At 42.3% G+C, this 13,515-nt stretch overlaps 1 protein-coding gene across 3 annotated transcripts in view; it reads left to right on the top strand.

The window, feature by feature from the left end:
• The window catches only part of LOC117501387 (CD151 antigen-like), a 114,594-nt gene that overhangs the window by 48,806 nt on the left and 52,273 nt on the right, over positions 1-13,515 (top strand). For 2 of the 3 annotated variants that reach the window (XM_034160256.1, XM_034160264.1), the window contains exon 1: positions 3,777-3,880. In XM_034160256.1, coding sequence (XP_034016147.1) covers positions 3,785-3,880 — 96 coding nt within the window. In that variant the 5' untranslated portion in view covers positions 3,777-3,784. Of the gene's footprint in view, positions 1-3,776; positions 3,881-13,515 lie in introns of those variants that run through there. The other variant, XM_034160273.1, reaches the window with a different exon arrangement.

Raw genomic sequence — 13,515 nt, forward strand, 5'->3', positions numbered from 1 at the left:
CTTTGAAGTTACTGATTGCGGAATGATCCGTCTTCCCACCTCGGCAGAGAGCCGCAGCAAATCCCACAACACACACAGACATGGAGTGGAGGATATCATCATCATCATCATCATTATTATTATTATTATTATTATTATTTTCATGAGGCACATTATCTTTAGTTTAGGGACCAGAGAAGTGGGAGAAATTAAGGTTCCAGTCCACGGCAGAGAGCCACGTCGTTAGATGCTCCACAAAAAAGGCACGTTAATGGTGAACGAATAAAAACTGTCCGTGTGAAGTGGCAAGATTCTCACAGAAAAAGAGTCCTGTTTAGAGACTTTAATTAGCAGTAAAGGCAGAAATGGCTTTGATACAGGTTGATGAATAAATTGTGGATGCGCTGCTTCTACAACAGAACCAGAAGCTCCACAATCAACATAGACAAATTATTATTTTCCTGTGACACACCCTCACAAACAACCTAACGGCCCAACTGCAGTATCTTTTTTTATTATAACAACATAACTGTAGGGGAAAGTGTAATGCACGGACCCACAACAGGGGGCGTAAAAATGAACGGTCAATAGATAACCAATAAATACAATTTATTGCGGCAAAAGTGCACAACAGGTCAAATACTGCTTTTAGACAGTCAATTACAAAATACAATTGTTGACGTGTGGGCAGGCCTGAGGGTAGGAGACGCCTATCCAGAGAAGAGCCGGGGCCCACAAGGTTCCACCGCCAACGGAGACCTGCAGTATGCCAAAGCCGCCAAGTCCCAAGTCCCCAGGTGGCCTCTGCTTCCGGTTGTCAGATCCGGTACTGCTGGCAGGAACAAAAACTGGTTAATGGTGGGTGTGTGGACACCCAGTAAGCAGTCAGCAAAAATACAGTTCCTTCCTGGGGGAAAAACCTCCACCTCCAAACACAGGAACTCAGAGTACGTGCAGTGCCTTATGTAACACTTAACAAGTCAGGAGTGGGGAGTGGGTACGCCAACTCCTTCCAACTTCCACAAACTCGGCTACAAGCTGCAAGTGTACAAAAGGGTTATGACTGCAAAAAGCTCTGCTGCAAAAACGTGTGTGTACGGCACAGAACGGCTGAGAAAGGTTACCTGTGAGGTAAGCTGATATCTCGGCAGAGATGTGGTGTCTTCTCCAGGCTTTTATAGTGCTGACGATTGTAATTGCTGACCACTGTTAGTCCTGGCTCCTGGGTGGCAACTGCGCCCTCTGGTGCCTGAAACCCGACGACAGGCAGGGCGCCCTCTGGCGTTGGCCAGCAGTACCTCCTCTTCGGGTGGCCCACACAACAATAACGGACCATTGTGCTGTTATAATGCTGGTGAGAACAGTCATAGTCAACCCACAGACCTACTCCAAAGACCTACAACATGATCTTGCTGCAGATAGTGTCTCTGTGCGTCGTTCAACTGTACAGCGCACTTTGCACAAAGAGATGCTGTATGATGCTGTAATGCAGAGGAAGCCTTTTCTGCGTACACGCCACAAACACAGTCGTTTGAGGTATGTTAAAGCACATTTGGACAAGCCAGCTTAATTTTGGAATAAGGTTCAGGGCTGTGAAAAATCCACAGGATTCCGCGGATTTCATCATGGGCGGGCTGGGTGGGGGGTGTTGGTGTTGTACTCTTTAATTGTGACCGTTACTGAGTTTTTAAAATGCTTATCGCAAAGCGTTCTTTTTTTTTTTTACGACATCATGCAAGTTTTATAAGTCCGTGGACACTGATCTGTGTGTTACAGATACAAATCAGTTTCCTCGGATCCGCGGAGTTTCGAGGAAAATGAATGCCACTCAAAGCCTGGCTGTTACGACAGATGTCGTAAAGCGGGACTGGTTGGTTGCTGCGGTGACACTGTGTGGCTCCTGTGCAAAGCTTAGCTAAACGTAGCATGTGGACATCGCACACTTTTAGAACTTTAAAGTTTTTAACAGAAGAATTTTGCAGCATGTCTGTGTCACGGAGTGACATCAGACAGAGAGAAGATGGCGAGAAAGACTGTTTGAAAAAGTCTGATAAGGACAAGAATCCGTGGAATTGTTGCTGGCTTCATCAGCACACCTGAAAGATAAACGAGAAAAGCGAACTGGTAAGAATTTTTTTTCTCTCTCTCTGGAAAATAAACATTGTGCTGTTCAAACAGGATTTCAGAAGATTATTTGCCTTTTTTCCTTTCATTAATTTAGACTTTCTTTCATTGAAAAAAAGACATTGTGGCTTTGAATGAATTTAGGCTACATGAATTTACACAACAATGTAAATTAGTTTTTATTATTGTAGACTTTTTTCATGGGAAAAAAGACATTGTGGCCTTGAGTGGATTTACAGGAATTTACACAAGAATGTGTGGCTTTTTACTATAAGGTATGTTATTGATACTTTACCCTGATTTTTAAAACATTCTACAAGCTTTAGCTGTGGTTTTTGACATGGTTTAACAGTCTTTTCATTCTTCATGAATTTCATGTAGTTTAATTATTCTGAGTTAATGTATGATTTGGCTTACAATTAAAAGGAAAATCATTCCAGGTCCTACTTCCACGTCATATTCTGATATTTCAATATGATCATTGATGGTTCAAATGAAAAGGTTGAATCTAGGATCATTTAAATATGCACTAATTTTGAGATTGTTCTTCCAGGAGATGTTGAAAATGTAACCGTAGATGAAAATTTAATTTGGTTTCTGGAGCCCCACAAGGCCGTAGACCCCGGCTCCTGGGGAGCCGTGCCCCCCAGACCCCCTGCGAATTTTCCTTGGATTTTACAATTTTCATTTCACAGCCCTGAAGGTGCTGTGGACTGATGAAACTAAAATTGAGTTATTTGGACATAACAAGGGGCGGTATGCATGGCTGAAAAAGAACACAGCATTCCAAGAAAAACACTTGCTACCTACAGTAAAATTTGGAGGTGGTTCCATCATGCTGTGGGGCTGTGTGGCCAGTGCAGGTACTGGGAATCTTGTTAAAGTTGAGGGTCACATGGATTCCAGTCAATATCAGCAGATTCTTGAGAACAATGTTCATGAATCGGTGACAAAGTTGAAGTTGCTACGAGGCTGGATCTTTCAACAAGACAACGACCCTAAACACTGCTCAAAATCTACTAAGGCATTCATGCAGAGGAACAAGTACAATGTTCTGGAATGGCCATCTCAGTCCCCAGACCTGAGTATTATTGAAAATCTGTGGTGTGATTTTAAGCGGGCTGTCCATGCTCATAAACCAACAAACCTGAGATGTTTTGTAAAGAAGAATGGTCCAAAATACCTTCAACCAGAATCCAGACTCTTATTGGAAGCTATAGGAAGCATTTAGAGGCTGTTATTTATGCAAAAGGAGGATCTACTAAATATTGATGTATTTTTTCTGTTGGGGTGCACAAATTTATGCACCTGCCTAATTTTGTAAAGAATTATTGCACACTTTCTGTAAAGCTTATAAACTTCATTTCACTTCTCAAATATCACTGTGTTTGTCTGCTATGTGATATATTAAACTGAAATTGCTGATCCAAACCACCAATGATTTATAAAGGAAAATCATGGAAATCATCAGAGGGCCCAAACTTTTACATACAACTGTACACCATTTTCTCCAGTACTTCAAAGAAAACTGACACAAGGAATATGTGGCGCTGTGAAAGAAATGGGAATTAGCTGAACTCTTATGTGTCATTTTTTTTCCCCTCAGAGTCACTGATGTGAGCTGAAAGTGACAAGTGCTGTGCAAGTAAATGACATATGTGTAACTGTTTTGAACTGTTACATGTTTTGCAGAATGGGAGTGTATGAAGAAAAAAAAGAAACCTGTGGTACCATCTGCTTGAAATATCTCCTGTTTACATTCAACTTTCTGTTCTGGGTAAGTTTCCAGAGATACAGAGGTTTAACTTCCATGGAGCTTGTGTGTGTTCTCAAATACTTCTCAGATAGTTATTTATTTGTGTATTTCTGTATTTTTTTTCAGGTTTATTTTTCCTTTTCTAAATTGCATGACTGTCCATAAAAACTCAATCCTTTTTATAACTGTAATGCCTCCGTCACCCACCCAGTGGAGGTGGACATTATAAGTGGAAAAGTGGCACGTGCAGGTCATGCTGGCAGGCTTTGCCATGCCTGATCCATCTCCAGGTTCCCTCATACAGTGGGGAAAAATAAGTATTTGACCCCCTGTCAATTTTGCAGGTTTTCCCACCTACAAAGAATGTAGAGGTCTGTAATTTTTATCGTAGGTTCACTTCAACTGTGAAAGACAGAATCTAAAAAAGAAATCCAGAAAATCACATTGATTGATTTTTAAATAATTAATTTGCATTTTATTGCATGAAATAAGTATTTGAACACCTACCAACCAGCAAGAATTCTGTCTCTCACAGACCTGTTAATTTTTCTTTAAGAAGGCCTCTTATTCTGCACTCTTTACCTGTATTAACTGCACCTGTTTGAACTTGTTATCTGTATAAAAGACACCTGTTCACACACTCAATCAATCACACTCCAACTGTTGGGAAAGTGTAGTGACACAGACCCACAACAGGGGGCGTAAATGAACGGACAATGAAAGAGTCGAATATGAACACTTTACTGTTGTGAAAGAGCACAACCAAAACACAGTAGATTACAGAATTTGTGAAAACAGTCAATCCACAAAGGTGACGTGTGGGCAGGCTCGAGGATAGAAGACGTCTGTCCTGAGAAGAACCGGAACCACACAATTTCCTCCGCCACCGAACCTGGAGAATACTGGAGCCGCCAAGTCCCGAGTCCCCAGGTGGCCACCGTCTCCGAATGTCGGATCTGGTACTGCTGGCGAGGAGCAAAAACAATAAGATGTGGGTGCGTGCACACCCAGTAACAACAAAGGTGGAGAGTCCACCTCCACCTCTCACACACACTCGTGCAGCTCCTGTCTTAAACACTTATCTGGTTGGGGTGTGAAGGGAAGCCGTCGCTGATTACGCCAACCTCACTGATAAGGCACTCCACAGGAAAGCAGCTGCAAAATGAATTCAGACTAAGACACAATTAGATTCTGGCTGAGGATATTACCTTCACAGGTAGACGATATCTCGGCAACGAGGTGGAGATGACGTCCGGTTTTTATGGAGTGGAATGATGAAGTGTAGATGGGTGACACCTGTCATGAGATAATGAGTGACAGCTGTCACCCCCGGCTGTGTCCGTGGCGGCGGCGCCCTCTCGTGCCTGAAGCCCGCACTTCAGGCAGGGCGCCCTCTGGTGGTAGGCCAGCAGTACCTCCTCTTCTGGCGGCCCACACAACACCAACCTGTCCACCGTAGCCAAGATCAAAGAGCTGTCTAAGGACACCAGGGGCAAAACTGTAGACCTGCACAAGGCTGGGATGGACTACAGGACAACAGGCAAGCAGCTTGGTAGAAGACAACAACTGTTCTGATTATTTATTAGAAAGTGGAAGAAACACAAGATGACTGTCAATCTCCCTCGGTCTGGGATTCCATGCAAGATCTCACTTTGTGGAGTAAGGATGATTCTGAGAAAGCTCAGAACTACACAGGAGGACCTGGTCAATGACCTGAAGAGAGCTGGGACCACAGTCACAAAGATTACATTAGTAACACATGATGCTGTCATGGTTTAAAATCCTACAGGACAGCAAGGTCCCCCTGCTCAAGCCAGCACATGTCCAGGCCCGTTTGAAGTTCACCAGTGACCATCTGGATGATCCAGAGGAGGCATGGGAGAAGGTCATGTGGTCAGATGAGACCAGAATAGAGCTTTTTGGAATCAACCCCACTTATCATGTTTAGAGGATGAGAACAACCCCAAGAAAACCATCCCAACCGTGAAGCATGGGGGTGGAAACATCATACTCTGGGGTTGCTCTTCTGCAAAGGGGACAGGACGACTGCACTGTATTGAAGGGAGGATGGATGGGGTCATGTATTGCGAGATTTTGGCAAACAACCTCCTTCCCTCAGTAAGAGCATTGAAGATGGGTCATGGATGGGTCTTCCAGCATGACAATGACCCCAAACACACAGCCAGGGCAACTAAGGAGGGGCTCCGTAAGAAGCATTTCAAGGTCCGGGAGTGGCCTGGCCAGTCTCCAGACCTGAACTCAATAGAAAATCTTTGGAGGGAGCTGAAACTCCAAACCTGAAAAATCTAGAGAAGATCTGTATGGAGGAGTGGATGAAAATCCATGCTGCAGTGTGTGAAAACCTGGTCAAGAACTACAGGAAACCCCTGACCTCTGTAACGGCAGACGAATGTTTCTGAACCAATTGTTAAGCTCTGTTTTTCTAGGTGATCAAATACTTATTTTATGCGATAAAATTCAAATTAATTATTTAAAAGTCATACAGTGTGATTTTCTGGATTTTTTTTTAGATTCTGTCTCTCACAGTTGAAGTGAACCTATGATAAAAATTACAGACCTCTACATTCTTTGTAGGTGGGAAAACCTGCAAAACTGACAGGGGGTCAAATACTTATTTTCCCCACTGTATGCACTCAAATCATTTTGGATCCTGTCTATCCGCCTTCAGAATATGTAAATTGCGGTCAGATGGCCCTCAGACTACCATCAGATAGGTGTCCCATCTCAATGCCACCCGCAGGGTTTTGAACATGTGCTTCACACTCGGGGCCACCGGCTGCTTTTGATCAACTGTGTGGACTCTCACAGATGGCTGTTGGAGCATTTTGGAACTGAAACCCGACACTTTTCGGATGTGCGCTGATTTGTCATTCTGACGCCATTCTGCGTGATTCTGGCTGTGTGTGACTGGGGTATTGTAGTTTTAGGTAAACTTGTATAAATTATTCTTGTGTTCAGAAGAAAAATAACATTTTACCAACTGAAGATAACCAAAGATTTCGGTCTTTATTCTTTTCTTTTGGCTCCCTAACACCCCCCCCCAATCTCAAAGTGCATTACACAGAAACATGTGAGGTGGTCAGAAATGTAAGTTACATAATGTTTATGTTCTGAAAGATGTCATCCTGCTGCACCACAGTGCCCCCAGTTGGTGACAAACTTGCTGACTAACTTGAACCACTAAAATCCAAAAAAAGACCGTGTTGTGTTTTTGTTTCCACTGGACTTGCCCCCAGTCTGTGTGGCCTCTATCATACACTCACAGAAATATTTAACCCTAACTTTTAAGATTTATGTAATTTTATTACATGACAAATTCCCATTTACTTTTTTTAGATAATTATAATACAAACCTACCAAGTAAACCTTACATGATGCATATTCATTACTGTAATAAATCCTATTTATTTGAAATGCATAATCCTCAACTTTATGTATTTAGTATTAATAAAATATACTAAGTCCCTTCAGCTGCTCCCTTGTTTGCACTTGGGGTCGCCACAGCAAATCCAAGCTGGATCTGCATGTTGAATTGGCACAGATTTTACGCTGGATGCCCTTCCTGATGCAACCCCACATTACATGGAGAAATGTGGCAGGGGTGGGATTTGAACCCAGAACCTTCTGAACTGAAACCAAATGCATTAACCACTTGGCCACCACCCAAATATAATTACTCTAAATCAATAATAATGACAGTATTTATTTAAAATACATAAAGTATATTATTTGAATTGCATAATAATTATTACCTATGCCATTTATCTTGTATAGGTAACATAATTATTATGCAATTCAAACAATATATGTATTTTAAATAAATACTGTCATTATTATTGATTTAGAGTAATTATATTTTATTAATACTAAATATATAAAGCTGAGGATTATGCATTTCAAATAAATAGGATTTATTACAGTAATGAATATGCATCATGTAAGGTTTATTTGGTAGGTTTGTATTATAATTATCTAAAAAAAGTAAATGGGAATTTGTCATGTAATAAAATTACATAAATCTTACAAGTTAGGGTTAAATATTTCTGTGCGTGTAGGACTTGGACACAACAGTCTCATGATAAACATGCCCTTCTATTTATCACTAGACCACTTGTGACCTTGTTTGAAAAGCAGGTCACAGTGATGGCAGAGTGCTTCTCAGCCAGTCAAGGCCTGATGTCCAGAGTTAGAAATCCATGGCTTCCTCATATTTGATGAATGTTTGGTTTCAGACGCTCCAGTAAGGGGGGTTGGTATGATTGAGACTACTCTATCACACTTGACACCAGATGTTGGCCAGTAATGCACCAATAAGCTGAGTTGCCAGCTGCCAATAATCTGATAGAGCGTGATGGCTGGAAACAAGAGATAAAATGATAAAGTGTGTGTGTGTGTGTGTGTAGAACAGAGTGAAATTTTGTTTTGATGTGTATGAAGAAAATGAATTCATGATCTGACGCCTTCAAGGAGGCACAATCAAGTCTGTAATCATTTGAATTTTTGTACTTGGCCCCACAAATCTTAGAAACATGGTGTCTATCCAGATCCTTACTCTGGATGGCATTACCCTGACCTCTAGTAATACTGTGAGAAATCTTGGAGTCATTTTTGATCAGGATATGTCATTCAAAGCGCATATTAAACAAATATGTAGGACTGCTTTTTTGCATTTACGCAATATCTCTAAAATCAGAAAGGTCTTGTCTCAGAGTGATGCTGAAAAACTAATTCATGCATTTATTTCCTCTAGGCTGGACTATTGTAATTCATTATTATCAGGTTGTCCTAAAAGTTCCCTAAAAAGCCTTCAGTTAATTCAAAATGCTGCAGCTAGAGTACTGACGGGGACTAGAAGGAGAGAGCATATCTCACCCATATTGGCCTCTCTTCATTGGCTTCCTGTTAATTCTAGAATAGAATTTAAAATTCTTCTTCTTACTTATAAGGTTTTGAATAATCAGGTCCCATCTTATCTTAGGGACCTCGTAGTACCATATCACCCCAATAGAGCGCTTCGCTGTCAGACTGCAGGCTTACTTGTAGTTCCTAGGGTTTGTAAGAGTAGAATGGGAGGCAGAGCCTTCAGCTTTCAGGCTCCTCTCCTGTGGAACCAGCTCCCAATTCAGATCAGGGAGACAGACACCCTCTCTACTTTTAAGATTAGGCTTAAAACTTTCCTTTTTGCTAAAGCTTATAGTTAGGGCTGGATCAGGTGACCCTGAACCATCCCTTAGTTATGCTGCTATAGACTTAGACTGCTGGGGGGTTCCCATGATGCACTGAGTGTTTCTTTCTCTTTTTGCTCTGTATGCACCACTCTGCATTTAATCATTAGTAATTGATCTCTGCTCCCCTCCACAGCATGTCTTTTTCCCGGTTCTCTCCCTCAGCCCCAACCAGTCCCAGCAGAAGAATGCCCCTCCCTGAGCCTGGTTCTGCTGGAGGTTTCTTCCAGTTAAAAGGGAGATTTTCCTTCCCACTGTCACCAAGTGCTTGCTCACAGGGGGTCGTTTTGACCGTTGGGGTTTTTCCGTAATTATTGTATGGCTTTGCCTTACAATATAAAGCGCCTTGGGGCGACTGTTTGTTGTGATTTGGCGCTATATAAATAAAATTGATTTGATTTTGATTTGATTTGATTTGATGTAATAAGGATGATGTCAGTATTCGTGACAGCAATACCATGTGCGAGAACCAAATCTAGGGTATTTCCACTCGTGCGTCGAGTCCTAAATGCATTGCTGAAATCCTAATGCATCCACAGTTTCCATAAATGATTTGCAGAGGGGATCAGAAGACTTATTTATATAAACGTTAAAGTCACCAATGATAGAATGTTATCTGCACTAGTTGACAAGTTCAAGATAAACTCACCAAATGTATCTAAGAATTCAGAATATGGGCCAGGAGGCCTATATACAGTGTCAAAGTAATATGGCTGATTTTTTTTATTCTTCTGACCTTGGCAATGCGTAATATCCTGAGCAGAGCGGAGAATCAGATGGTCAAAGGAGTTATATTTGTGACCCTCAACAGCTAACAAACTAAAGCTAAATTTATAAATAAGAGCAACACCCCCGCCTTGCTTCACATCACGAGGGGCGTGACTAAATGTATATGCGGGTGGGCAGGCCTCATTTAAGGGGAGGACAGCTGTAGGTTTTAGCCAGGTTTCACGTCACCCAATCATATCTAAGTGATGATCAATAATTAGATCATTAATCAGCAATGATTTTGAGGATAGTGATCTTATGTTCATGAGACCCAGACTAAGGACTTCAGTGGGGTTGACAGTTGGACTGTTTGGGTTTAGGGTTGGTTCCAAAGAATCATATATAAGATGCCTAGAAGTAGGTTTAGGTTTGAGACATTCCACGCGAGTTGTAGGTAGCAGACACAAAATCTTTGATATTGCTGGAACATCCAACAGGTTATCCTCAATTTCAACATCATCCAATGAAGTAATGGGTATTAGGTTTACAAAGCATATCCCTCTATGATTTTTATGGACACATCTACGGAAGCAGGCCACAGTTCAACTTGTTGAATTTCCCTCCCTGGCAGATAAACTGCACTGTCACCATAGTGGATTTTCTGCGCTAATTTCCTCGCTAAGCTAATGGATTCCACACCCACATTTGTCGTAAGCCTTGCAGGGTCTCTAATCACCTGCTCCGTGGCCTGCTGTAAAGTCCTAATGTTACCCTCCCTGTAGAGCTCTATCTATGTTCGCAGACAAGATGGCGGCGCCTTCCCCAGTAGGGTGGAGGCCGTCCAGCATCAGCAAGCCACAGTGGCCCCAAAACGAAGGCCAGTTATTAATTAAGCTAAAGCGTTGTTGTCTACAGCATTGCGCCAGCCACCTGTTTAACGATGTCAGCCTGCTAAACGCCTCGTCATTACCCCGGGAGGGGAGGGGACTGGAGACTATTAATCGATGACACATCTTTCTGGCAAGGTCACAAGTCCTCTCTATGTCCATTTTTGTGACCTCTGAGTGCTTCATCCTGACATCATTGGTGCCGACGTGAATAACTATGTGACTTTATCTCATGCCATGTTCCTTAGTCTGTCTTCCCTTCTGCAGCATCATCATCCTAGGATGGGAGGCAGGTCGGGAGCTCTGCCCCCACGAATGCATTTAACATCAGCCGGCGTCTGTAACCTGAGTTTTTCAGGTGATAGAATCCCCTGTCCCGAAAGTCCGGTATTTTGGCATGGAGACAGGAGTGGACGTCACTCGTGGGCTCAGAGAATTCACATCAGGGAAATCCAAGGGGGAGAGCTGACTCACAGTTCACAGTGGCGAGTGTGATCGGGGTACCACAACCGGGCACCAAGCCCTACGAGGCTTCCTCCGCCTAGCCATAGTCCGAAAGCAGTCCTCCACAGCCGGTCTTTCTAGGCTGATGCTAATGGGCATGCTAGAAAGCCAAACACTAACCTCATCTGGAGTGCCCATAACATCTTACTCCACTGAGCTAAGAAGCTGCTCTAACTTATGGACACGGCTCTCTAAGAGAGCCACCCTATCTTCCAACATCACGCAGGATTTACTGAGGGTGTAAAGTAGTGTAATTTGTGCACTAGGAAATTCAAGAGTATAGCCAAGCAAGCACGAGCTAACCAATAATGAATAAGCTAACCACTCCTAAGGCTCAGACAGGATTCACACAGACGTAAATAAATGAGTTAAAATTCACAGCAGTTACACTGAAAAAGTTGCAGAAGTATTAGACTTGTAGGAACATTAAACAGTTAAAAAAAAATGAAGAAACCACTCCAGCGAGTAAATCACTTCTGAGATTAACACAAGAGTAAAGTACTAAGCTAAAATTCACAATAGTTACACTAAAAGAAAAAAAAGGTATTAAAGAAATGGGGGGGAATCAAACTAGCTAATGCAAGTGAACCGCTAGCGAAAATGCTCGCACTCCTAAGATTTACACAGGAGTAAAATAATGACCTAAAATTCACAGCAGTTACACTGAAAAACTAACAGAAGTATTAAACAGGGGAAAAACAGTTATAAAAGTAACGTGGGGGGTGCGGTCAAGCTAGCTAGCGATAGCTAACCGCTACTGAATGCTAGCTACTAATGATTCACAGCAGTACTGTTGTTTAATAAGATTCAGAGTACAGAGTACTGTTAAAAGGGAATTTTTCCTTCCCACTGTCGCCAAGTGCTTGCTCACAGGGGGTCGTTTTGACCGTTGGGGTTTTTACGTAATTATTGTATGGCCTTGCCTTACAATATAAAGCGCCTTGGGGCAACTGTTTGTTGTGATTTGGCGCTATATAAATAAAATTGATTGAATTGATTGATACACTTAACAACCAGAAGAGTGCTAAACAGAAATAAAAGAAATGTATACAACTGTGTAAAGTTCAGAAGAGTGTCACACCAGCAAACAATCCACTGGAAGCCCATCATATGCATCATTAAGATGAGTTTGTATCAGTTTCAGTGTGTGCATAATGTCTGGAGTTGCCTTGATAACAACAGACTGACTGTCAGGGAGGGCAGAAGATAAGAGGGCAGCTGAATGGTTCACCAAGGCTGTAGAAATTATTCTGGAGTAAAACAGCGGGGCGTTTTGACCTTTGGAGGCTGATAAGCCTGCCGTTGGGGTTGGGCAGAGAAAGCACATTTGCAGCTCCTCTAACCAACCAAATCCAATTTATGAGTACTACCTGCTCTCTGACATCTTCCTTTGCAAGGCGTACCTTTGCTCCAAGGTGTTATCCAACTTACTTCTGAGTGCAAGGGTTAACGCGGTCTGAGAATGTATCGCCTTGCCCAACTCATTAATCATGACGGACAGGTGAGGGGTCGTGGTTCTGGTGGCAGCCATCTTGACAATTCTCCGGTAGGTCAGAGGAGCACATGAACCAATAAGTACCAGCCCTCCTACGATAAAACCAAATATAAATACATTTTCGATGTCCTCCCCAGAGAGTGGTACCAAGCACACAACACGCCAAAATTTTCGGCACTGACCGTCACGTCACGTGTAGCAAACCCAAAGGGGTGGGGGGCTCCCCTGTGAAATGTTTGGAAAAAAATAGACCATAAATGTTGCATTCTAGTGCATCTGGAGAGCCAAATACTATACTTTGACTTTGGAAACGTAATTGCATTTTGCATCTTTACAGTAATTTATTTTCTGCCTGACGTTATTGTTAATGGAACCTATACCCTTTCTTACCTTGTTTAAATGTTACCTTTTTTTTTTTCAGGTTATGGTTTTCAACTTTCCATGAACTTGTACTTGTCCTGTGCCTGACTTGACACACTCCAAGTCAGTGCACATGTTTGTCTAAACCCCCTGTAGTTGGGACATTGCTTCTTTCTGTACCCCTAAACTCTGCACCTGCCCCTTCTCTCCAAGAAGTCAGCTCTTTAGAATGCTGAAACCGGCAAATGTAAAAGAACGAAGTGGTATTTATGTTTTTGTACACATGTAAACGGTGACGTTGTTGGGTGAGTGGCTGCAGTTTCATCTTGAACACCAGATGGCAGACCCACTCAAAGTACATGTATCACGCAAACCACCAAAATACAAATAAACGTGCTTAGTTTCCTAATATTTGGAGTCAGTCTGGGTCAGGGGTCTGCAACCTTTACTGTCAAA

Source organism: Thalassophryne amazonica, chromosome 2 (genome assembly GCF_902500255.1).
Source record: "Thalassophryne amazonica chromosome 2, fThaAma1.1, whole genome shotgun sequence".
In the NCBI taxonomy this organism is placed as follows: Eukaryota; Metazoa; Chordata; class Actinopteri; order Batrachoidiformes; family Batrachoididae; genus Thalassophryne; species Thalassophryne amazonica.